The sequence below is a fragment of the Canis lupus genome, chromosome 26 (genome assembly GCF_003254725.2).
Source record: "Canis lupus dingo isolate Sandy chromosome 26, ASM325472v2, whole genome shotgun sequence".
NCBI lineage: Eukaryota > Metazoa > Chordata > Mammalia > Carnivora > Canidae > Canis > Canis lupus.
Window position 1 is genome coordinate 10,170,568 of NC_064268.1, and position 23,861 is coordinate 10,194,428.

General features: G+C 39.6%; 1 protein-coding gene across 7 annotated transcripts in view; it reads right to left on the reverse strand.

Moving 5' to 3' along the window:
* Positions 1 to 23,861, reverse strand: part of HECTD4 (HECT domain E3 ubiquitin protein ligase 4) — a 188,891-nt gene that overhangs the window by 73,783 nt on the left and 91,247 nt on the right. For 3 of the 7 annotated variants that reach the window (XM_035706729.2, XM_035706726.2, XM_035706725.2), the window contains exons 12-28: positions 19,692 to 19,924; positions 19,166 to 19,311; positions 17,546 to 17,616; positions 16,816 to 16,921; positions 16,119 to 16,239; positions 15,308 to 15,436; positions 13,106 to 13,230; positions 11,255 to 11,408; positions 10,632 to 10,732; positions 8,585 to 8,783; positions 6,126 to 6,272; positions 4,906 to 5,010; positions 3,449 to 3,612; positions 2,649 to 2,882; positions 1,283 to 1,475; positions 990 to 1,094; positions 393 to 481 (exon numbers count right to left, since the gene is read on the reverse strand). In XM_035706729.2, the coding sequence (XP_035562622.1) occupies positions 393 to 481; positions 990 to 1,094; positions 1,283 to 1,475; positions 2,649 to 2,882; positions 3,449 to 3,612; positions 4,906 to 5,010; positions 6,126 to 6,272; positions 8,585 to 8,783; positions 10,632 to 10,732; positions 11,255 to 11,408; positions 13,106 to 13,230; positions 15,308 to 15,436; positions 16,119 to 16,239; positions 16,816 to 16,921; positions 17,546 to 17,616; positions 19,166 to 19,311; positions 19,692 to 19,924 (2,422 nt within the window). The remainder of the gene's footprint in view (positions 1 to 392; positions 482 to 989; positions 1,095 to 1,282; positions 1,476 to 2,648; positions 2,883 to 3,448; positions 3,613 to 4,905; positions 5,011 to 6,125; positions 6,273 to 8,584; positions 8,784 to 10,631; positions 10,733 to 11,254; positions 11,409 to 13,105; positions 13,231 to 15,307; positions 15,437 to 16,118; positions 16,240 to 16,815; positions 16,922 to 17,545; positions 17,617 to 19,165; positions 19,312 to 19,691; positions 19,925 to 23,861) is intronic. The other 4 variants (XM_025474006.3, XM_035706728.2, XM_035706730.2 and 1 more) reach the window with 3 other exon arrangements.

A 23,861-nucleotide genomic window follows, 5' to 3' on the forward strand; every position in this document is an offset into this window, starting at 1 on the left:
TCCTTTTGTCCAGTTTCTGATGCCTATATGCTAACTTTGGAAGGCTAAAATAAAAATTTCCAAGTTTACAAATGAGTTCCAACTCAAATATTTAGTAAATGTATACAATTTTTAAAAATATCTATTGTGGGACGCCTGGGTGACTCAGCGGTTTAGCATCTGTCTTTGGACCAGGGCGTGATCCTGGAGACCCAGGATCGAGTCCCACATCAGGCTCCCTGCATGGAGCCTGCATCTCCCTCTGCCTGTATCTGCCACTCTCTGTGTGTCTCTCATGAGTAGATAAATAAAATCTTAAAAAAAAAAAAAAATCTATTGAGACTAAATTTTCACATTTTGTTTTAAGCATCAAGGCAGTAAATTAATTTTACACAGTTATTAACATCACTAACCTTAGTGATAGGACCATGTTTTCAAGATCATTTCCATCAAAGGAGACTTCTTTCATTGAACACAAAAGTTCTAGTTCTTTCATTTTGTTCTAAAGAGGAAAAATCAAGAAAAGATGGTAGCCAGGATCTGTAAAAAGTGAGTTTTACTGTTCATGTTAAAAGGAGCAGAGAATTTCGGAGGGGGGTGGGGGGAGAACCACTACCTCTGGTCCATATTTCTATGCCACAGCACATTTGCAAGTCCCTATTTAATATTTTTATGATTACAAATGGCATCAACTACTTTCTGTGGACTTCCTTGGTCCTTATAACTAATTGCTCTTTGTTTCCTAAAGTTTGCAATCAAAATTTGATAATGATGGTAACTTCCTGATAAAACTATCAATCAGTTAAAAATAACTTAATAATTTATATTTGGAATATTGATATGTTGATCTAATTGATTTTATTAACCTTTGTAAAGAATGGGCACATTTTGGCATGTGTAACATTTTAATAGGTAGTATTATTTGGGCTCTACACACACACACACACACAAATACATACCTTTGCACTGTAAATACCAATGCCCAATGATAAATCACACAACTTGCTCACCTCATTGAAATGGTAATCATAGAAGAAAGGCATGTTGTTCTCCAGCTTCCCTTGCATGGCATCATCAACCTCGCTTTGCCATTTCTGTTCCAATTCAGCAACACTCTGATACATTAAAAAATAAAACAATGTGAGAAGGGATGCAAAATAAAAATGTGCCATCTGCAAATTTGGAAGTTTTAGTTGTAACTTTTTAAAAATTCAGGTCACTTTTTCAACTTTGTTAAATTTCTAGGGAAGAAATTATTTCTGACAGCTGTAAGAGAAATCTAAGCACATTAGCCTTCGCTTACCTGCAGCTGTCTCTCCATGGCATTGAGTTTCTTGAAGGTCTCACCCATAATTTTACATAGTAAGTCATATTCCTCTGCATGTTCTTCTTGATACTGGAAATTTATTAGAGACTGCAGTGCATCAACCAAGTTCAAGTGCTTAATAACACAGGATACCACCATTTCCTCCATCACATCTGGCTGAATTACCTCTCTGTGATTACAATAGAAACTCATCAGGTATATGCCAAGCTCTCAAACTACCAATCCAGTATTCAATAGGTTGAAGGGTATAGGCTTTGATTTAAATATATTAAATATTCACCATACTTTCTTTATTACAATAAAGAGGCATGAACATCATGATAGCTTTCATATCAAGTGGGCAATAATGTGTAATATGTTTAGATGACAAAACTGACATCAGCTGATAAAATGAAAAAAATTAAAGAGACTTCATTTTTTATAATTTTTACATTTTTAAAAATATTTCATTTATTTATTCATGAGAGAGAGAGAGAGAGAGAGAGAGAGAGGCAGAGACACAGGCAGAGGGAGAAGCAGACTCCATGCAGGGAACCCGATGTGGGACTTGACCTCGGGTCTCCAGGATCATGCCTGGGCCAAAGGCAGCACTAAACCGCTGAGCCACCCAGGCTGCCCTAATTTGTACATTTTGAGCTAGAGTCATATTAAAGCTGGATGAGGTCTAAGACTAACAAAAGGTCTTTGGCACCATTCGTGTGCCAATTAATTTTATACAGTAGCATGGCTTGTAGTATTTCGTACATATGGATGTTGAGCTGAAAACGAATGGCGCTTTTGTATTTTTCATTTTAAATTTCAACTATTCTTAAATTTTTTCTTTCTGAAATGGCCCACCATGCCTCAGAAGACAGGGCAGAGGCCACCAAAATGACTTTAAGCAAGAATACCACAAAGACGTTTGTAGCTGCATGACTTCTCATTCCAGATTAAAGACCCCTCAACATCTCTCTCTAGACTAAGGAAACCAAAGTTGAGGACTATGAGGAGGCAAACCACCTGAGAAAAACTCAGAACTTGTCAAACTTTAGCATGCCTCAGCATCCTATGCTTGTCAAACTTGTCAAAACATCCCCACCCTCAGAGGTTCTGATCCAGATGTGAGATGCAGCCCAAAAACTGACAAGTGCTCCAGTGGTGCTACTGCTGCTGCCCTGGGGCCTATACCTTGATATCAGATGGCCTGGAATACCCCCAGAGCATGTGGTTAGTGTTCATTAAGTAAATGTAAAATTAAAGGTTCATTTGCTACACTAGGATAAGAAATTTACCCCCTTCCATTGTTTAAATATTTTTTTCCAATGGGAAAAATAAAGCAATAGAGCACTATTTAGCAACATACTTTATACTTGGTCTGAATTGAGGTCTAGCACGCCCAGAAATTTCCCTGAGCTTTATCATAATTCCTGGAGGCAGCCTGATCCGGGGCAAGTCAAAGTAGTTTCCAACAGGAGGCACAAGAACATCAGAGGGGTAGGTGAATTCTCTGTCTTCCTCAATGGTCAGTGGCAATGGAGATGGGCTTGGAGTCAGGGCAGGAGAGATCACACCATTGGCCTCCACCTGCCACTGGCACCTGGACAGACAGAAAAGGGTTCTTCATTTCCTCTTCCATCTGGAAAACCACTTAAGGTTTGCAGATATATCAAACATATGAAGGATCACATCATGTATTAAGTATTTATCAAACATTTTCTAGAGTCTAAAGACCCAGGAGCATTATATGAAACCACATCTTTGGGAATCTACCTCCTCCCCAACATTTTCTTATGAAAACTTTTAAATATACAGAAAAACTGAAAGCAGTCCATGGTTAATGCCCATATACCCACCACCTAAATTCTAGAACAAACATTATGATACATTTGTTTTATCACTCATCTACTTATCCTTTTGGGGATCCTTTATTTAATTATACAATGTGCAGGTTGGAGAAAAGCTTATGAGCTATAATTTCAAATCTAGTAAAGTAAGGGCCAGAAGGCAGTTTGGTATAATTTTCACCTTCTTTCTTAACGACAATGGCACCCATGGGATCATCAGGCAGTATGCAGAATGAGCTGGGAAATGGACTAAAAGTAGTTTTCCACACGAAGTCCTTTTTCCTTTGTGAGCAAAGCTAGCCCTAGCTGAGCCTTTTACCTTTGTAAAAGTTTGGACCGCAATAGCTCCTGACAGGCTTCCTCTTCTTTGGTGATTTCTGGTCCATTATACAGGATTCTCAACATGGAACAAGCTAACACCGACAGACCTAAAGCCAGGTCTACCAGAAAGGGCAAGCCTCCAGATACGTCCTCCGATGACTCCTACAACGCAGACAGGAGCAAACCACACTGGTCAGTGTACATGGCGGGGCACTTCCACCTGTGCTGCACCGCACTGCACGGTCCCTGACCACAGAGGCTTACAGAGCAGCATCACATATCACTGCTATGGGACACAGGGACAGTACCCAATACCATGAGTAGCAAGATGGTAGCATGGAAAAATGACCACAGAGGGAAGTCTCAACACAATTCTGGAGAGAGAAAGAGCTGATAAGACTCCATATTAGAGACAGCACAAATCACATGCAAGATTCTTTGGACTGATTCCTTTCTGCTGTGCCTATCTGGGTATCAATCATTATTTTGCTTTGTCATCTCCATCCTGTGCTTGAGCCAAGATGTTGTCAATCCATCTACTGAATTCATTCAACAAGTACCTGAGCATATTATTCTAGGTGCTTAAAAAACAGCAGAAAAGAAGATCCCTGCCCTCATGGAGCTTCCATTCTGGCAGATACTTCTTTTTTTATTTTATTTATCTATTCATGAGAGACAGAGAGAGAGAGAGAGAGAGAGAGAGAGAGAGGCAGAGACACAGGCAGAGGGAGAAGCAGGCTCCACACAGGGAGCCCAATGTAGGACTCGATTCTGGGTCTCCAGGATCATGCCCTGGACTGAAGGCGGCGCTAAACCGCTGAGCCACCTGGGCTGCCCTGGCAGATACTTCTACTCTCAAGAGTGTTAGCTTGGTTAAATTCAAGCAATCTCCAAGCCTAAAACAGGTTTTACAAATCAGGCAACTCTAGGGTTTAGAAGAATTCCTACCACTCTCTTCTCTTTTTCCAGGTGAGAGAAGAATTTACATAGATTCCTAAGGGAAAGTTACTATTTGAAACTGCTAAAAGGAGTAGATTAAACTCATATACAGAGTATAACAGTGTAATTAAGCAGAGACAGACCTAGACTAGCAAGATGAGCCTTTGAGAATAGAATGAAAATGTGATCCCACTACTGTAAAAACCCAGAAGCCCAGTGCTTACTTCTATTAGGTGTTCGAGTCTTCTTCGCCCTATGGAAAGATGCTGGAGGCAGATCACCTCTCCAGGCTTTGAAGACAGAGCCCCTAGCAACAGATTCTTTCTGTGCTGCCAAATGGATTTTAGGTTTTATTCCACAAAACTACTACTTATGAGAGTCTACTAATGCCAAATGGAAGAGAGGATGAAACCATGGCTCATATTCTGCTCTGTTTCCAGGGCAAATATGATGTATGTAACCAAGGCACACAGGAGAAAGTACATTATGCCCACAGCAGTGGTTAGATTCAAGTACCTGAGCGCGAACTGTGCAAGCAAAGCCCCACATAGCTTTATCAGGAGTGTTGTGTTCACGGCCACTTCTCATTTCAAAGGAGAAGGTGACTGTATCTCCTTCCACCTTAAAATTTAAGGGGGGAAAATACACTTTAAAAACAAGACATATGACTTTCAAGAGAGCAATGAATTTCAGAGATTTACTTTCAAAAGGACCACAGCAATATTGTACTCCTTTTGTCAATCGCTTGTTTGACTCAAATTCCATCCCCTCTCATCTGGACACCAATCTTCCAGGTGTCTCTCCTGACCAGGTAGGTTTGGGGATGAGGCATCTGTGAAAAGGGCCACAAGTGCCCAATAGCAGGATCAGAGTAAAGATTAAATCTTGAGCATAATTTCAGTAAGTTCCTCAGGCTTCTAGTCTTTCTGCCCTCCCCCTGTCCACTTCACCACCTCACTTGTGCTGGTACGGCAGGCAAACGGCCCGTATCTTGAAGAACACAGAGTGCTGGAAGACCTTGCTCTGTATTGTAGAACCAACACCACAAGTAAGAAACAAAACGTAGGAAATGAAAGAACAATTAAAAGTGTCGTGCTGATGCAGATTTGGATGCATCGGGACTACATCGCTGGAAGTAATTTGCTGTCTGTGGCTCAATTAAAGAGGGTATGTAATGCATTTGAGAGCAAGGCTCCAAGAACAGACTGGAGAGTTTTTCAGGTTTTAGTGGGCATTTCAGTTCATATTTATATTCTAGGTAGATATGTTGTAGCTCCAGGGCCCTAATTACAAAGCAAGGCTGATTATCTTATCAATTTGAGAATGGATCATTAGTCTTGCTCCAAAGGCTCAAATTCATTTGAAAACACCCATTCCACATTTTTTAACTGCAAAGGCCTTCTGGTTCTAGGATACCCATCACAGCAGAGGGCAGAGAAGAAGCAAAGTGGAAGAACTAGCAGGCCTTTTAATGGACAGGGAAGGAAATACTGTGAGCACTCAGTTCCTGGACAATAGATCCCAGTTCTGGAGTGGACAGGGGTCTGATGCCCTACAAGTGAAAGGAGGGTCATTCTGAATGAGGTCATGAATCTATAGGCCTGGCAAGAGAGCCCCAGCTCAACAAAGCACCCATGGACAATTTTTTTTTCTGGAATTGGAGTTAATGCTCGAGCCCAGAGGAAACGGGAGTTCATTTTTCTTTTCTAGGCAGTGGATCTGACTAGATACCATACCTTCACCAAGTCTTTGGGCCAGCCAGTTCCTAAGACACTACGGCTGCCATATCCCAGTGTGTTGCCTCCATACTCAGCAACCTTCCTACTGTTTGTGTTAGGCCCCGCATATATCACCAACTTCAAAACAGAAAATATACTGTTAGACTGTAAAAGAAAAACAAAAACAACATCTACAAATAAAAAGGCTGCAAAGAAATGTTTGTTTAAAAATACATTTATAACCAGGTACTGGTGTCATTATTATAGAACTAATATTCCCTGATTTTTTAGGTACAAGCAATACTGGTTTGGGTGCAAATATTGTCACAATTTAATTGCCTTGGGGAACCTCACATTGACATAGTTCTAACTCAGCTATTATACATTTATGTTTTAAGTAGTTATTTTAATGCTCAATAGTGATATTTAACTTATTAATAACAGGTACAGTTTGCCCATTAAGTCCTCCCCCAAATTAATAAAGTGAGCAAATACAGATGAAAAGATGGTTATATCTAACATAACAAAATAAAGGCAAAAACAAACAAACATAAAAATACAAAAAAAAACAAAAATTCAATGAATGAGGATTTTAAAAAATGCAACAAATTGAAAATAAGCCATATATTTTTAGAATGTTGCTTAATGGTATAAAAAAGAAAATGACACAAATTTAGGCCAGAAAGGGGGCCACTGCTTCTTGGGTCAGTTTTCACATATCAATTCTTTTCTTCAATAAAGGTCATTCATTTATATCCAATTAACCAACTTTCTAATATGCAGGAGATATACTTAGAGGTCATTTGGCATTCAAATCCTTCCACTGGAAGAATGAGGCTCTGGGTTCTGTAAATACTAAGTCCTGTCTTCTAACATGCACTCTGACCACTTCTGACTGCACAAGAGAACTCTGTGTGGATCTAGAAGCTCCATTTTGCCCTTGACACTTATCATGTTGTGCTCTCTTACCCTTTTGGACCTTTTGCTGACACCAACCAGGGACCACTGGAAAAGTAACTGTTACTTTTATCTGTTTAGTATGTCCCGCTGTGCCCCCACATTTAACACTGATGCCCCCCCACACACACAGGTGTGGGCTAGCATATGACAGAAGACACAAATTACTTGTTTTTAAAGGGGAAACAAAATGACACCGACTGATATGGTGACCTCTCCAGTTCTATTTTATTTATTTTTATTTTTTCTTAAAGATTATTCATTTATTCATGAGAGACACAGCGAGAGAGAGAGAGAGAGAGAGAGAGAGAGAGAGGAAGAGACACAGGCAGAGGGAGAAGCAGGCTCCACGCAGGGAGCCCGACGTGGGACTCAATCCCAGGTCTCCAGGATCATGCCCTGGGCTGAAGGCAGTGCTATACCACTGAGCCACCCGGGCTGCCCCTCTCCAGTTCTATTTTAAACATTCATTTCACTTTAATCTAGGAAATGGGGGTAGCTGATGGCAGGAGATTTATTCATTTTTTTTTTTTAGGAGATTTATTCTTTGAAAGGCCCACCAAAGACCACTGTCTAAATTCTCTTGCCTCTAGCTAAAGTTTTGGAGGTAAACCCTAAACCCCTCTGGACACCGGGAATCTTCAATATCCTTAAAGATGATGGGAAAGAGGATTCTATAATTGGCTCAGCGATGTGTTACACCATCTCAGAGTATGTATCTTAAGAAGTTCTTTATTTTTGACCTATAAATCCCCCAGGATGGGATTTAAGACCTTTGCCCTTACTCAGTTCTTAGAGGAGATGACAGATAGCTAACAATCTACATAAAAATAGCCCTTTATATGTACAAAGCTATTAGATAATCTTTCAGTTGCTCTTGTATAAAGTTATGTGTGACAACTTCATTCACCTTTCGTCCTAAATTCAACATGACAGTTTGCAATGCAACAATATAAACAGAAGAAAACACTTCTACCCCTCAAATGTTTCCTTTCACTTAAAATTGTTAAACCACCAGGTTGGAAACTACTTTTTCTCAAAATCTACATGGGCCTGGAGATCCTGACAACAAAGAAAAAATAATCTCAATAAAAATTAAACAGATCCTAGCATATCTGAAACTCTTCTAAAAGGCCACCCTTTCCCAAAGAATACACGAGAAGCAGTTATGACTTTTCTAGATGAATGTACATTATCTGTCTACAGGAATTCCAAGCAGAGAAGGCAGGCAGTAGGTAAGTAGTAAGGAAAACTTCCTTTAACTCAGATCTAAACTTCTGAAAGCTTACAAAAGTACACTTTCAACATGTCATGAAAACACAGTTCTTAGACCACAGAAGTGCTGGTTCTTTACTTCCCCAACCACTATCCTTTCAAGGCATATCTTAAGAAAGCTCTCCAAAGAGACATCTGCAGACAGAAATAAGTCAAGAATGGTGACCAGAAGCAAAGAAAAATAAGAAGCATCTAAGAAATCAGCTTATTGGAGGTGGAACCAATACTAAGCTAATCTTGCTTACTTTGTCATAGTCATATTGTGAAGAGCATCTGCTATCAAATCTAAGGTACAAGCAGCGAGCTCCTGGAATGTGGACAGTTTCTTTAAATTTATAGTTGTCTCTGACAGGGTGGACTGTTTCCACAGTCTTGCCGGCAGCCCATGGAGCAGGAATCTTTAAACCAGTGAGAAACCCTGGCTCTTCCTTTTCTTCCAGCATCCTAAAACCAGACAAAGAGGAAGTGATTTAGCTTAGTAGCAAGGAGAGGAAAAAGGAGGTGTACACATAGTAAAATGTAAAAGGTTAAGAAATCTTGTTTTACTTTTCCACATCCTCGCGGCTTTTAAATGCTAGGTATCAGTGGCAATCAGAAACATTTTTAAAACTCCTATATTTAAGACTCTTTTGTTGTTGTTGCTGTTGTTTGACAATGCATTTGCATTTTCCCCCTCTCTTTTGAAGAAGGAAAGCCCAATTTGTATCCAGGAGAGGACCACACCAACTCTCATTTCAAGTTTTTCAGGAAAAAAAGGATGCTATAAAGTGCCCTTAAGATTGGTCACTTTCCAAATCCCCCAGGATCAAGGTCCCTTTTGATGATATCTCAATGTCAATTGTTGAAAATTCCATCAGTCTACATGACTACTTTTTACTCAGACAAACATTTTATGGTCTCATTCATTTGGGGAATATAAAAAATAGTGAAAAGGAATAAAGGGGAAAGGAGAAAAAATGAGTGGGAAATATCAGAAAGTGAGACAGAACATGAAAGACTCCTAACTCTAGGAAACGAACTAGGGGTGGTGGAAGGGGAGGTGGGCAGGGGGTGGGGGTGACTGAGTGATGGGCACTGAGGTGGGCACTTGATGGGATGAGCACTGGATGTTATTCAATATGTTGGCAAATTGAACACCAAAGTCCTCTTACCTACTGTAATTAAACTCTCAAAGACCTCCCAGCCCAAGGCTGTGACACAAACTCCTAAAACTGATGCTTAGCTGTTGCAGAATGGATTCCCTTCTTTCAGCTCTGCGCTAGCTAATATGGCAGCCACTTAGTCAAATGTGGCCATTCAAATTGAATCTGAATTAAAAACAATTGAAAATTCAGTTTCTTGAGTACATTAGCCACACTGATGGTCACCAGTAGCAGTGTGTGGCTATGGCTGATGGTCCTGGACAACACAGTTGCAAAGTTTTGTCACTGCACAAAGCTCAGTTGCATAGCACACTGTTACAGAGAAACACAAAAAGTTGTCCCTTTCTGATCAAAGATAGCTTTAATAACATATAATTGACACATAACAAACTGCACGTATTTAAAGTGTACAACTTGGTAAGTTTGGACATATGTATATACTCGTGAAGTTTCCTCTTTCTTCTCAGTAATCCAAGCAATCACTTTTTGCTTTCTATCACTAGAAATTAGTTTGCATCTTCTGGAGTTTCATATATATGGAATCATACAGTATGTACTTTTCGGAGGGGTGGTCTGGCTTGTTTCACTCAGCATAAGGATTCTGAGATTCAACCATGTTGTTGTGTATATCAACTGTTCATTCTCTTTTATTGCTGAGTAGGATTCCATCATACGAATATATTGCAATTCATTTATCCATTCCCCTGTTGATAGACATTTGGGTTGTTCTTGTTTTGGGTTATTCCTAACTAAGACTGTTATGAGCTTTCATATACAAGTCTTTATAAGAACCTATGTTTTCTTCCCTCTTGTGTAAATTTCCAGAAGTGGAATAGCTAAGTCATGTGGTAAGTGTATGTTTAACTTCTTAAGAAATTGTCAAACTATTTGCCAAAGTCACATTTTACATCTCCATCATTGGTATATGAAAATCTGTCAATCTTTAATCTCTTAATCTGTGGGGAATTTACCCTAACCTGGTCCTGTAAATCTACAAAGCAACTCTATAATTATCTCTAAAACATTGACCCTAAAGTCTCTTTTTCCAGTTACATAATCCTTGCTAAAAACCAGTGTTGTAAAAGGAGAACTAGGCTTTCACCAGAAGAAAACAAGGCAGGGGTTCCTGCAAGAAAGCAGCATCTTTCACCTCTCATCGGGGAACAGCCTGCCCTTCTGGTCTGATGCACCACATGGGGAACAGCCCACCTCGGCAAAAACTGGACACTGGGTTTTAAGCAGCAAAGCCGTCTGAAACACAAAACCATCATCATGTCTTAAAGTGCTTACTGTCAGGTATCTGGATGGTACTAGAGCCAAATTTAGAATTCTCACTTAAGTCATCTTTTTACAATCCTTGTCTGCCCTCCTTCACGAAGAAATGCTTTGCTACTTAGACCACTTAACATCATTTTATTTAATGCCGGAATGGCACATATTCTTTCTATTAGTCACCAATAGCCGGCAAAGACTCAGGAGACCGAATATAATGGTAGGATCTCAGTAGCATTGTAGATTAGCATTTTTACAGTTACCCAGCAATCCATACTTGCTAGAAGAATGCAGTATGTAATTTAGTCAAACAGATAAAATGATTTTCCTTAATTTTTCAGTTTATTTTTATGACATGGTATTTTTCTTCATTCCATTGTTATTTCCCTTGGCTTCTGACAGACATGGTTATGTTTACTCGGCCTTCAATAAATGCACACAGCCACAATGTGAAGCAGGCCAGCCGAGGAGCAGCTCACTTTGGCACAGCGAGGATCGTACCTGACTGGTGTAGAGGACCAGCTGCACTAGCTGAGGCATCAGGGCATCGGCCATGGTCAGAGTCTGTAAATTTGGATGCATCAGTGAAGTCAGTAACACTGGAAGAAGGTGACCAAGCATAGTAGCCTTAGTAACTTGTTCCAAGCCCTTTAACCTACAAAAAGTTCAAGAAAACACATGGCTTAAGCAATTCCTAATCACGTGAACTGGCAACCATCATCTTTAACAAATTCTCTCATACTGCATTTCCTTGAGCTGCTTTGAGCACCTCTAGCTATAGCAATTCAGTCCACAAATATCCCACTGTCTACCATTGGGGGAGAGAACAGAAATCTAGTAATCCGTGTCAACTTCAACCCGTGGTTTTACCAAAAAAGTGTAAATGGTGCATTTCACAGCACCTCTGAATCACTTTATAAATGGCTTCTAAGGGACGCCTAGGTGGCTCAGTAGTTGAGCATCTGCCTGCGGCTGAGGGCATGATCCTGTAGTCCTGGGATCGAGTCCCACATCGGGCTCCCTGCATGAAGCCTACTTCTCCCTCTGCCTGTGTCTCTGTCTCTCTCTTCCTCTGTGTCTCTCATGAATAAATAAATAAAATCTTAAAAAAAAAGTTTCCCTCAAATCACTCCTAAATAAATAAATAAATAAGCGTTTCTAAAATACAAATGGCTACTCTAGGTAGTTACCATGTGCAAAGCTCCCCCTTGGCCCTGGCACTGTGGGCGGCTATGCTGTACAGAGTCTCTGATAGGGAAAAAATAACTGGCTACAACACAGATTTTTTATTTGTTTTTAAAATCACATTATCCCCTCCCCCTTTTTATTGAGCTACAATAAGATATATGGCTGTATAAATTTTTTTTTTGCTGTATAAATTTAAGGTGTATAATTATTTGATATATGCATATGTCGTAAAATGATTACCTAAAATCACATTCTTAATATCCCAATCCTCTGCTAGAAGAATTAAGATATGTGACTCACCCAAAGAAATATATGGATTATATAAATTCTCCAAGGCTACTTAGGATACTGGGATTGGAACAGGGAACAGACCTCACATCTCTCAGGCTCTCAGACTGTCCCTCCTCCCCAGGACAAAACTGCACCATGTGCCAGCAGTGGGCCCCACACATCCTAACAAGCCCCAGTGTAATATCTATCTGGGCTATACTGTCCCCAATTCCAATCTGGCCACTTACTCTCTTGGAAAAGGCAAGAAGCAGGGACATGGGGACAGACGGGATACAGGAGGAAAAATTACATGGCAGGGTTGTTTTGGATCAGCATCTCTAATGTTAAAATTGTCAATAAGCACATATGTAACAGCAAACTATAGCTGAAACGTTCATGGGGAGGACTAAGAATGAGCTTTATTACTGGGAAAGAGATTACCCTCTATATAGGTCACTCCTATATTTGCAGTAAAATTACAGTAAAATCTTAAGACATTGTGTCAACATCCTCTTTTGCATGGCAATTAATTTTCTGTAACACTAAGTCATCTCTGCCTCTCTAAAGTCCTTATCATGAGGAAATCCAGTGCACATCGTGCTGAGCCAGATAGCTGAAGGAAAGGCCCGTTTGGGAACGATGATGGTGGCAGACCCAAATGCCACCACAACCTTGCTGCCCCCTTAGACCATGGCTGTTAGCCCAATCTCACCTAAAAGCACCATTAAAGAGTTTGATTGCACTTGGCATTGAAACAACTTGCTGTTTCAACCTATTATCACAAAAATCTTTCTATATTAAATGAACATTTGATGTTCTAAAAGATTTTGCTTTCATAAGCAAATTCTGTTTCCTGAAGGGCAGTGGGTCACAGCTCACGAGCTAGTTCCTCACCTCTGCTCACGGTCAGCTAGGTCACTATTTATGAGGGCAGTTGTGACCTGTTGTAGCATTTCCAACACTTCATCACATCCAGTCAGGATTTGGGTGGCAAGAGCCAAAATACTGACTTTTAGCTCCTAGGTAGAAAATATCACATTATTATTTTTAAGCTTTGTGATGAGTATACATTCACACTGACAACATGAAATGATGTATTTAATGACACATTTCCAAATTAAATAATGAGGTGGCCAGAATAAACCCAAAGCAGTAAGTTCCGCGAGGATGTCAAGTAGCAATTTGATTTGGGAAGCTAAGGTCTGGAGTGCTGATAGAAATACGCAGTATTTCACGGGGAGCACACGGAGTCCCTGGGAGAAAAGGCATTTCTCCCATCGCCTCCAGCACAAGAGAGCTCCCGGTGGCCAGCCCAGAAACTCTCCAGGTGGAAGATTGCCTTGGGTGGTATGAGGATAGCTAAAGAGAAAAACAGAACAGTAAAAGGCGCATGTATAGGCGGTGAATAAAATGAGACAAAACACAACATTCTGAAACAGTACAAGTGACCTTTTTACTTAATGTTTTAAACCATTACACTTGAAAGCAAGCAAGTTAAAAAATTCAGTTAAAGTAGCAGGCAGTTACAGGCTATCAAACATTAAAAATAACTATTAGAGAGTTCGTGGGCATACAAATACTAAATACTTTGTTTAGAAGTACTAGTTAAAAATCATAGAAATGTTTAGTGTACAATTATTTTCTATTTTAAAAAAATACAACCAACCTAAACCTTTAGGTGAAAACTGAGTTTTTAATTTTTCCCAGAAAGACTGGACGCCTTGGCCTCTTCTGCCTTTACCATGAGTATTTTTCTCCAGGGGTTAATGAAGAACTTATGGAATTTAGCCTTTCAAAGAGAAAACACTGGTTTTCATTGCTTGGACTTTTCTGGGGCCTTTCTTGGAATTAAGATGTTTTTATCATTAAGAGAAACGGAATTCCGAACCAGCAGGCTAAACCATGGTTTAAGTCACACGGATCTTGTCAGCCCCTGCGTGCTGATTGTGGCACAGGGCAGGCATTTCACACACCTCCTCTCTGACCCTCACAGAGTCTTGTAAAAGGAGACCTATTGTCCCTTTTCACTGATTAGGAAACTAGGGCAAGAGAAGTTAATCAATTGTATCAGCAATTTGAAATGATTAATTCATGCATTTTTGCCTGTTTAAAAAAGGATTGTATAATAAGATCAACTCATAAACAGGAACTAGCAAGTGTATTGGTTTCACGGTACACATGCATAAAGGAGTAAGAAGAGGACTATGATGACTTGTAGCTTTATGGCTTCTTTGGTTAATTTTTCAGTATGTTTTAGTCAAAAGTTTTAATTCTCTCACAAAGAAGAGATTCTCAAGAACAATGCAAATAGGGACGCCTGGGTGGCTCAGCGGCTTGGCGCCGCCTTCGGCCCAGGGAGTGATCCTGGAGACCCAGGATCAAGTCCCACGTCAGGCTCCCTGCATGGAGTCTGCTTCTCCCTCTTACTGTGTCTGTGCCTGTCTCTCTCTCTCTCTCTCATGAATAAATAAATAAAATCTTAAAAAAAATAAAAGAACAATGCAAATAACAGCCTCCAGCATCTGTCAAAATTGTAACCACCACTGCAATAAAAAAAAAAATCTCTGAATTGCCATGTGGGAACAAATTATTCAATTTACACAGTAGCTAACTTAAAAATAATTACAGAGAACGAAATGAGCTGTAGGTTTAGAAAGTATTCAGCATAAAGGTTATGAGAAAATTATCACCTTTGAATTTATTTGAATTGAGAGAATATCATAAAACAGCCACAATGTCAAAATTATTCAAATGTTATACACCCAGATTTATTTTATCTATATATACATAACTTTCAGATGTGTATGAGATCACTTGTAAGTGCCATATTTTATAGTTCTTTAAAAATATGAAGATAAACAAGGCACAAAAAGATTGACAGGAGCACATGGATGACACATTATGAGAGTGTCACAAATATGGTAACCAGTGTGCAATGACATAAAAACCTATGAAATGAGTGACCTAATATTACCTCCCACAACAATATAAGCCACATGGTGAAATCTGACATCATAATACACAGAGATTTAGCCAATTAAGCTGTGCTTTACACACTGGGTAGAAAGCATTGTTAGAAGAAAGCTTGGTGTTTACCTGTACCTTCAATGTCTCTCCCTGCAAGGAGTTGTCACTGTCATCATTCTCATCAGGTTTAATCAAAATAGTGTTACTGAGAAGGTGGTTCTGAACTGCCATCAGATAGCGCAGGCAGGAGGATGCAGCCTTTAATACAAATAAGGGCATTTAGATGATCTACACCCTACTGAAAGAAGGGGTCATGTAATCCTCATGTGTTTATAAGATTTGGACAAGGGAAGCAAAAGAGAAAGTACAGAAAACAGACCAGGTTAGTTTCTCAGGTGACTTATTTCCACAGGGCTTTTGATACATCATTTGACATATTCACTGTAACTTTGTGCCTTCTGCTACATAATTCACACTAGTCATAGATACTTACTTAAAATTTTCCCTCTTAGTAAATCTTCTTCCCACCCTCATCCCTTCTCATGCTTCCACTAGAAAAGAGCCTACCCAAACCCTTAAGAGAATTTCTTGGTTCTTTCCAGTCTGTATAACAGTGATGCTTTAGAAAACAATGCTATATTAAAAATTAAAGCAGGGGATGAACAACGCTCTATTTTAAATAAAATGAAAACATCCAAACTCAAACAATTTACTGCATCAAGACATTTAAGCAGGAGGAATAAAGTCTTTAGAGAAAGTATTCCAAGTGGATTTGTTCAGTTCTGTATTTCCAAGAGAAACAGACACCCACTACCTTTCAACTAAGACTGCCTTGGAGAGAGTGTGTTACAGCAGTGTGTACATACACACCTCAACATGGTAACATGAAAATAAGGATGTGTGATATAATTTTGCCTTCATTAAACACATTTTTACTTACAGGCACAGTTGAAAGGAGTTTTTGAAAATCTTCTTTAGAGACAGTTTGGCACTTGGTGATTAAGATACAGGATTCCCGTACAACAATCTTCAGAATGTAGTGTAAAAGTTCATCATTTAGTCTTTAAAATGCAGGAAAAATGTAACAATAAGATATTGATGGTTTAATAAAAAAGGATAAGTTGTATACAATTGGTACAAGATATCAAATAGAAGGCACAAAATCAGCCCGTTCTCCTAAGTAAATCATCTTATTCAGTAATGATGCTAACAACTGGGTGTATTATTTAAATCAAACTTACAGAAATACAATGGTAGCCAAACACCCAGTCCAAGTATTTTATAAACATCAAAGAAAACCAACACCTTCCTAGCTCTCACCACCTTTACCTTCTCTCACAGCCCAGTGATTTGGAGAGCACTCTTCAAGATTTTTAAATAAACTCCATCTGTTATTTCCACAAAGAACTTTCTAGCAGGCCTAAGTTACTCTGGTGATAAAACCGAAAAATGCTAACATCGCTTCTTAGGGCAAATACAAGATTTACCATCTTTCAATTGATCTGTGATTTCAATTTAACATGCTAATTATCATATCAGATATTACAGGAGACTAAAGTTGATCAAACATGTTTAAACATAAATTAATTCCTAAGAAAAACACAAAGACGAGCAGTCAACAGCATAACTGGTGTCACCTGTAATGCTCATCCTCCTCGCTGCCAAATCGGTTGTTTTGAAGCTGTTCAGCTAAATTGGTTAGGATCACATCCCGCAGCTGTGAGAGGCCGCTGTTCCTCTCTCCTGACAGAACAAAGCTCCATAAGTGACCGTGGCAATCACACTTAGAAAATTGAGGCTATTAAAACAAGTTTTGAAACAAGCAGACTATTGACGATCTAGGGGATCCAGGCACACATACCTAAACAGCAGCAGCAAAAACATCGCAACCAGTCAGGCTTTTTTAAAAACCAGTACATCCCGATCTGAGTGTAATTCACCTCTTCATACATCATCAAGTGTGATTTCTAATTCCTTAAATTAATGTTGCTTATTAATGCAGAGTGTCTTTGGCAGGGTGAACTTTGTTGTATTTGTTGATTAACTTTAAAAGTCAGGTTTTGGAGAAAACAAATGGACTTAAAGTCCCCAAGAAGTCATTATCTTTAATGTGCTTCAAACTTCTACCATCAGGCACCTTCTGCTAAGTGGTGTGAATAGAAAAAGTTTCTAAAGCTTGAAGATACAGAGAACACAGTTTCTGCTCAGTCCAGTTTAAGTGTTGGCATATGTGCAGATATATTTTAAAAAGAACACTAACAAGTACAAAGAAAAGAAATATTATCTTTATATCCAGCCGTCTCCTTGTGGAAAAAAAAAAAAAAAAAAAGGATGGTTGTTCAAGGAGAATGCAAGGATAATTCTTACCTTCTGTTAAGACCAGCTTCAGTAAGTTATTGATTTCGGTTTCACCAGGGTATAAGATATTTAAACCCGAGCTGAAAGGACAGAAAAGTCAAAAGGCTTTTCAACAAATGTCCTAGAAAATCCAAACTCTAAATACTTTAATTTGTATTCATATTAAAGATGGCAGTGTGATTACATAAAATTCTGAGGGAAGTCTCATCACTGACCAAGTGGCTGACTCTAAATTCACTGTCACCATATAGCCCATTCACCTCCCTGCTAACTAGGCTCTCTCTCCTTCTCATGTCGACGAGTTACCAAATTAAGAACTTGTCTGAGGCTGGATATGGAACTGGTTAAAGAGAACTGAGCTATACAAAGTCAATGTAGTTGAGCCAGGTGTATATCCAGATTGTGACCAAAAGCACATTTGAGAAGTGGAATTTCTAAATTTCAGCTTTTCCAAAAGAACAAGAAGAAAAGCATTACAAGTTGTGTCAGAATTGTTACTTTCTTTTTTTATGAGGTTTGACATACAATAAAGTGCACATTTTTAAAGTGTAAGTATGACAAGTTTTGACATATGCATAGACCCATGAAACCATCACTACAATCAAGGAACTGAACATACTCATCACCCCGAGAAGTTTCCTCAAGACACCAGATTTAAATTGCTGCCTTAGGGATCCCTGGGTGGTGCAGCGGTTTAGCGCCTGCCTTTGGCCCAGGGCGCGATCCTGAGGACCCGGGTTCGAATCCCACGTCAGGCTCCTGGTGCATGGAGCCTGCTTCTCCCTCTGCCTGTCTCTGCCTCTCTCTCTCTCTCTCTCTGTGACTATCATAAAAAAAAAAAAAAAAGATAAAAAAAAATAAATTGCTGCCTTAATATTTTCAATAGCAAGAGACCCAAAGCATAGTTGATTATTGAAGGGAAAAAAAATCTCCTCTCCTCTCCTCCCTCTCTGCTCACATTATAGTTCTTCCAAACATTCAGTTCTCTCTTGGTGACTAAATTATTCTTGGTCACAGGCTATATACCTGGATAAATGTTCATTGAACTAAAAAAAAAAAGATTAAAAAGATAAACAGAAAATGGTCCATAAATCTGACCTCTTCTCTAACAAGGTTTTAAGCAGAATTTAAAAGGCTGACATTGTTGAGCACTTTGCATCAGGCTTTGTCTTATTAAAATCTCACAAACTCTTCAAGTTAGGTGTTATTTTTATGCCCACTTTATAGCTGAGGAAATGGAAGCCTTGAACCAAGCTAGCAAGTGGCAGAGCAAAGACTAGAACCCAGGTCTGCAAGCTGCCTAAACCTGCTTCTTTGACACCTTGCCATATACTCTCCCCAAATGACAAGAACATCTACTTGCAAGCCATCAAAATACCCTCTCAAAAGGTTTTTTTTTTTCCTTCTCAAAATCCAAAAGGCAAGATGAGGAACATAGTTACACATACGGCTTAGGGCCCCTGGGAGTCGGGCCACAAGCCCTCTTCAATTAAATTATTCCCTATGTACAAGGTCCTGACCATGGAATGGGGTAAGAGATTTCCATGCTACTGAATTGCAGCAAAGATTAAAATGCAGCACAGGAGAAGCATTTTGCAAAAACCATGAAGAAAATAATTTGCTGATTACCTGATGGCAAGACACACTTCCTTCTGAATTTCAGAGCAAATTTGATCTTTTGGTGCCATCAACAACTGCCAAAGCAATAATCCAGACCGTCGAATGATGTCGCGATTCCTTTCAGTTTGTGGGCTGAAGAAAAATTTAAATACCACCTACAGAAACATAAGGGGTATATCTAAAAATACTAATTCTACTAGGGATAAAATTATCCCTTTGAAAAAAAGCATATAGTAGATAGTCTTCTGAACAGATATGCAGGTGGATTTTTAACCACAATCTCCTTGATTGTGTAACAGTATAATTACAGTAAATATTTTATATATATTAACTGCAATGAGCTACCTACAGCAATACTCCATTAACTGTAATACAATGAGTATGATTAAAATTCTAATTACAGGATTAGAATGTGGTTAAGATATAAGACAGGAATGTTGTTAAACTTTTCTTCTGGTGAAAATTAGCTGGCTGAAACCAAGTTTTGGGTTTCTTTTTCTCTATTATCTTACTTATGTCAAAACAGTGCATTTACCTGAAAGACAACGAGAATACAGCGTATAATACAGGTGTCTCCATTAACCATGGCTTTCTCCATAATGTCACAAATACTGCTAAGATGGTGTGCTTCAATTGGATGCTGCTTGCCCAAGACACTTGTGATTGGAAGATTGGGGTTAGTAGCAAGAAGATTGAGTTGGTGTATGCACATCGCACCAACGTGGTGCAATAATTGGTTTATAACCTCATTCGTGGTTATAGCCTCTTCTAAAAAAATGAAAAAGAAACTCAGTGAGGAAAGACATCTCCATAGGTGGCCCCTAAGGAACAGAAAACTCTGATTTACAAAAGGTACATGCATACTAGTACTAGGAGAGAGTATGCTGGCTCCCATCTCTTCTACTGCTTCTGGAGAATCCTTTTCCCCTGCCATAATGTTGAGGTGAAAATGAAAATACTAAGGAATTCCCGTTTTTAAAGAGCACTGAGAGAGCCCTTTCTATATACTGGACAATAGGTTAAATGCATTGCATTACCTTACAACTCTGCTGTAAACTTAGACTATTTTAGCCCTGTCTTATAGAGGAGTAAATCAAATTTAGAGAGGTTAAGTAACTTGCCCTAGGTCACACAGCTACTAAGTACAGAGCTGGGATTTGGAGTCAGGCCATCTCTGCTCAGAGCCCATGCTGGAACCAGTCTAGTAAAATCTATCTTCTATGGTTCCTCCATGAGAGAACACCACCACCACCACCACCACATCCCCGCCCCCATGTCCATAAATACCTCCTCCCACAGTATCTCACCATTTTTATCTCATTTAGTCACTGCAACCTAGAGAGCCATCAGTTCAACCCTGAGGTTCAAGAGCATCCTCTTACATAATAATAAACACCCCATGGATGGTCACAGGCATTCAGGGAATGGAAGTGAAAATAATCTAAATAGGTAAAATGCAAAACAAACAAACAAATTTGCTTTTCCCTTTAAACCAGCTGAAATGAACTGCCTCAAAGGACCAGGAAGGCAGGGGATCTAGGAGAGGCAGGCCCGAGTAGAGGTTACTTGGAGTTTCCCAGACTGTGGGCACTGAAGACTATGACAAGAGGACTCAAGGAAAATCAAAGAGAAGGTGAACTTGGCCCAAACTGAATTTTCCAATTGTATGTTAGCTGGAGGGCCAGGCCGGGTTCCATGCTCTTACAATAGAATTCAGGTTAGTATTATTCATCCTCACCAAAGACTTTCTGAAAGCTAGCCTCTGGGACCTAGCCAAAGAAATGAGGTCTTTGATATTTATTCTGAGTTACATAGGAAGCCAGTGGAGGAGTCTGAGCAGAGGAGGGACAGAGCTGACTACCAAGACTATACAGGACTCTGGCTGCTGTGCAGAAATGAGCAAATGGGGGCAGTGGAGGGCAGCTGCGAAGGAAGGAGGAAGGAAGACCAGGGAGCTGGCTACCCGGTAACCTGGTGAAGCCACCAACGCCCAGGCAAGAGTCATAGCAGCATTGCTGGTAGGATCTGGGGATAGATCTTGAGGGTCACAGCTGACAGTATTTGCTGATGTCCGTTTGGATATGAGATGTGAGAGAAAGAGAGTCCTAGGGAATTCTAATTTTGTGGCTTAAGCATATGAAGGAACTGTGATACCTATAGTAGCATCTAGGGGATTCAGCAGGTAGAGATTTGGAGAAGGGGGAAAATGGAGTATGTTTTTGACAAGATGAACATACCTATTAGATAACCGAGTAGAGGTGAATATACAGTCTAGAGATTAAAGCAAGAAGCTTGGAGAGAATAATTAGGGAGGCACTGATATATGGTTGACCTTTTTCTTATTTTTGCTCTTTTTTTAAAAAGAGATTATGAAAAAGATTATGAAAGAGAGAGAAAGCATGTGGGGGGGGAGAGGGAAAAGGACCAGCAGGCCCTCTGCTGAGTGTGGAACCCCACTTGGAACTTGATCACAGGACCCCGAGACAGTGACTTGAGCTGAAACCAAATCAGACACCTAATTGACTGAGCCACCCAGGGGCCCCTGATGTTTCTTCGTCCCTCAATAGCCTTATTAATATAGAACTTAAGATAAAATTCACCCATTCTAAGTGCACAATTCAATGATATTTAGTAAATCTGCACATATACCAAAATCAGGAAAACAGAGAAGTTACCACTGACCCTATAAAAATTATAAGGAAATAGTATGAGCAACTTTATATCAACAAATAAGAAAACTTAGATGAAATGCACAAATTTCTAGCAAGACACAAATTACCAAACTAACTCAAGAATAAAAAATCTGGTAACTGCATAGCCTCAAAGCATCACCTCCCTCAAAACATTAATTACTATAGCAATTAACATATGTCCACAAGTTCTTTGAGGCTCTTCCTTCTAAGAGGTGGAGCTTCATTCCCTTTCCCATAAGCTTGGGCTCAATGACTATCTACTAGTTGGAAAAATAAGGTAACTTTGCAGTGAAGAAAGCTGGCATTAAAACCAAGCAATTTTTTTTTTTTAAGATTTTTATTATGCAATCTCTACTCCCAAGGTGGGGCTCAAACTCACAATCCCGACATCAAGAGTCACACCTTCCACCAACTGAGCTAGCCAGGTGCCCCAAATCAAGCGACGGACTTTAATAATAAATCATGTTTATTATCATGTTTACATGATACCCTGTGATATCCTGTGACACATGTACCCTGTGATATAACAAAATGAGAAAAGCACTTTACCTCTGCAATACTCCTCCCTAAAATCTAAAACCTCAGTTCAAAATGAGAAAACTGAAGATGAACTCAAACTGAAGGATGTTCTACAAAATCCCTGACCAATACTCCCCAAGCGTGTCCTTTTCTGTTTTTCTAAAAGGATGACTCTATCCATCTATGTCTTCATTGCAGGTTTACTTCTCCCACCATTTCAAATCTGCTGCTGAGCTGCTCTTTGCAGTCACTGACCTTTTCAAATCCAGAATTTCCACTGTTTTCTTTTTTCAAAAATTTATTTGTTGAAATTCTCTATTTTTTTTAAGTCATAGTCATCATACTTGCATCTTTTCAACAGTTTCCTTTAGATCTTTCAATATATCCACAAAGGCTGCTTTAGTTCTCATCTTCTAAGTCCAACAGCTGAGTTCTGTCTATAGTATGTAGCCACTGACCTCTGTTTAGTTGGGTTTTTTTTCAATTCTTGTTTCTACTTTGTTACTTTCTTTCATTTGTGTACTTTTATTTTTTTAAATTTTAAGCCTGTCTTCCTAGGGATCATCTAGACTGAGTCAACGGGATCCCTGGGTGGTGCAGCAGTTTGGCGCCTGCCTTTGGCCCAGGGCGTGATCCTGGAGACCCTGGATCGAATCCCACGTCAGGCTCCCTATATGGAGCCTGCTTCTCCCTCTGCCTGTCTCTGACTCTCTCTCTCTCTCTCTGTGTGACTATCATGAATAAATAAATCTTAAAAAAAAAAAAAAAAAGAGTAATCTAGACTGAGTCAAAGGCTGTGCTCAAATACCTTGGGCCAGTAAGTTTGCCCCTCCGGCTGGGTCTGTATGTTTTGGGGTAGCACACCAAGTTTCACACAGCTTTAAACTCTGTCTTGGATTTTACTTTCTGTCAGGCCCTCTCACATCTCTGCATGTATGTGCAGGCTCATGCTCGGCCAGGCCTGTGTGAACAACCCAGGCTGGGCCCTCTCCAGCTTCTTCTATGCACATGTGCAGGTAGCTAAACAAGGCCCTCTGTAGCTTTCTCACTACCTGGATCTCATGAGTAAATCTCTGGCTAGTTTGCTGGTTCGCTGCTCACCCTAATCACAACCACAACCTCAAGTGAGCTAAGCCACCAGTCTTCTCTGTTGGTTTGCCACCAAGATTAGTACTGTTACTGACATTGTTGGGCAGGAGTTTTTCCCATGTATTGCTCCAAATCAGGTCAGCCCCTCTGGAAACAAGGCTGCTGGTTTACATGATCTGCCCCACTTTGATGGAATTATTACACTGACCAAGTTTAAGGTGGGAGACAGGAGCATCCTCAAGTAAGAGTACCACAGACTCCTATTATTTTTACCCAAGTTCAGTGATTTTTATGAATATTCACTTCTCAATTTGGTGTATGCCTCTGGTCAGTTTCTAGAGCCTAGAAATAGTTGTTTCTCATAATGATGTCCATTTTATCAATGCTTTATGGGAAGAGGATTT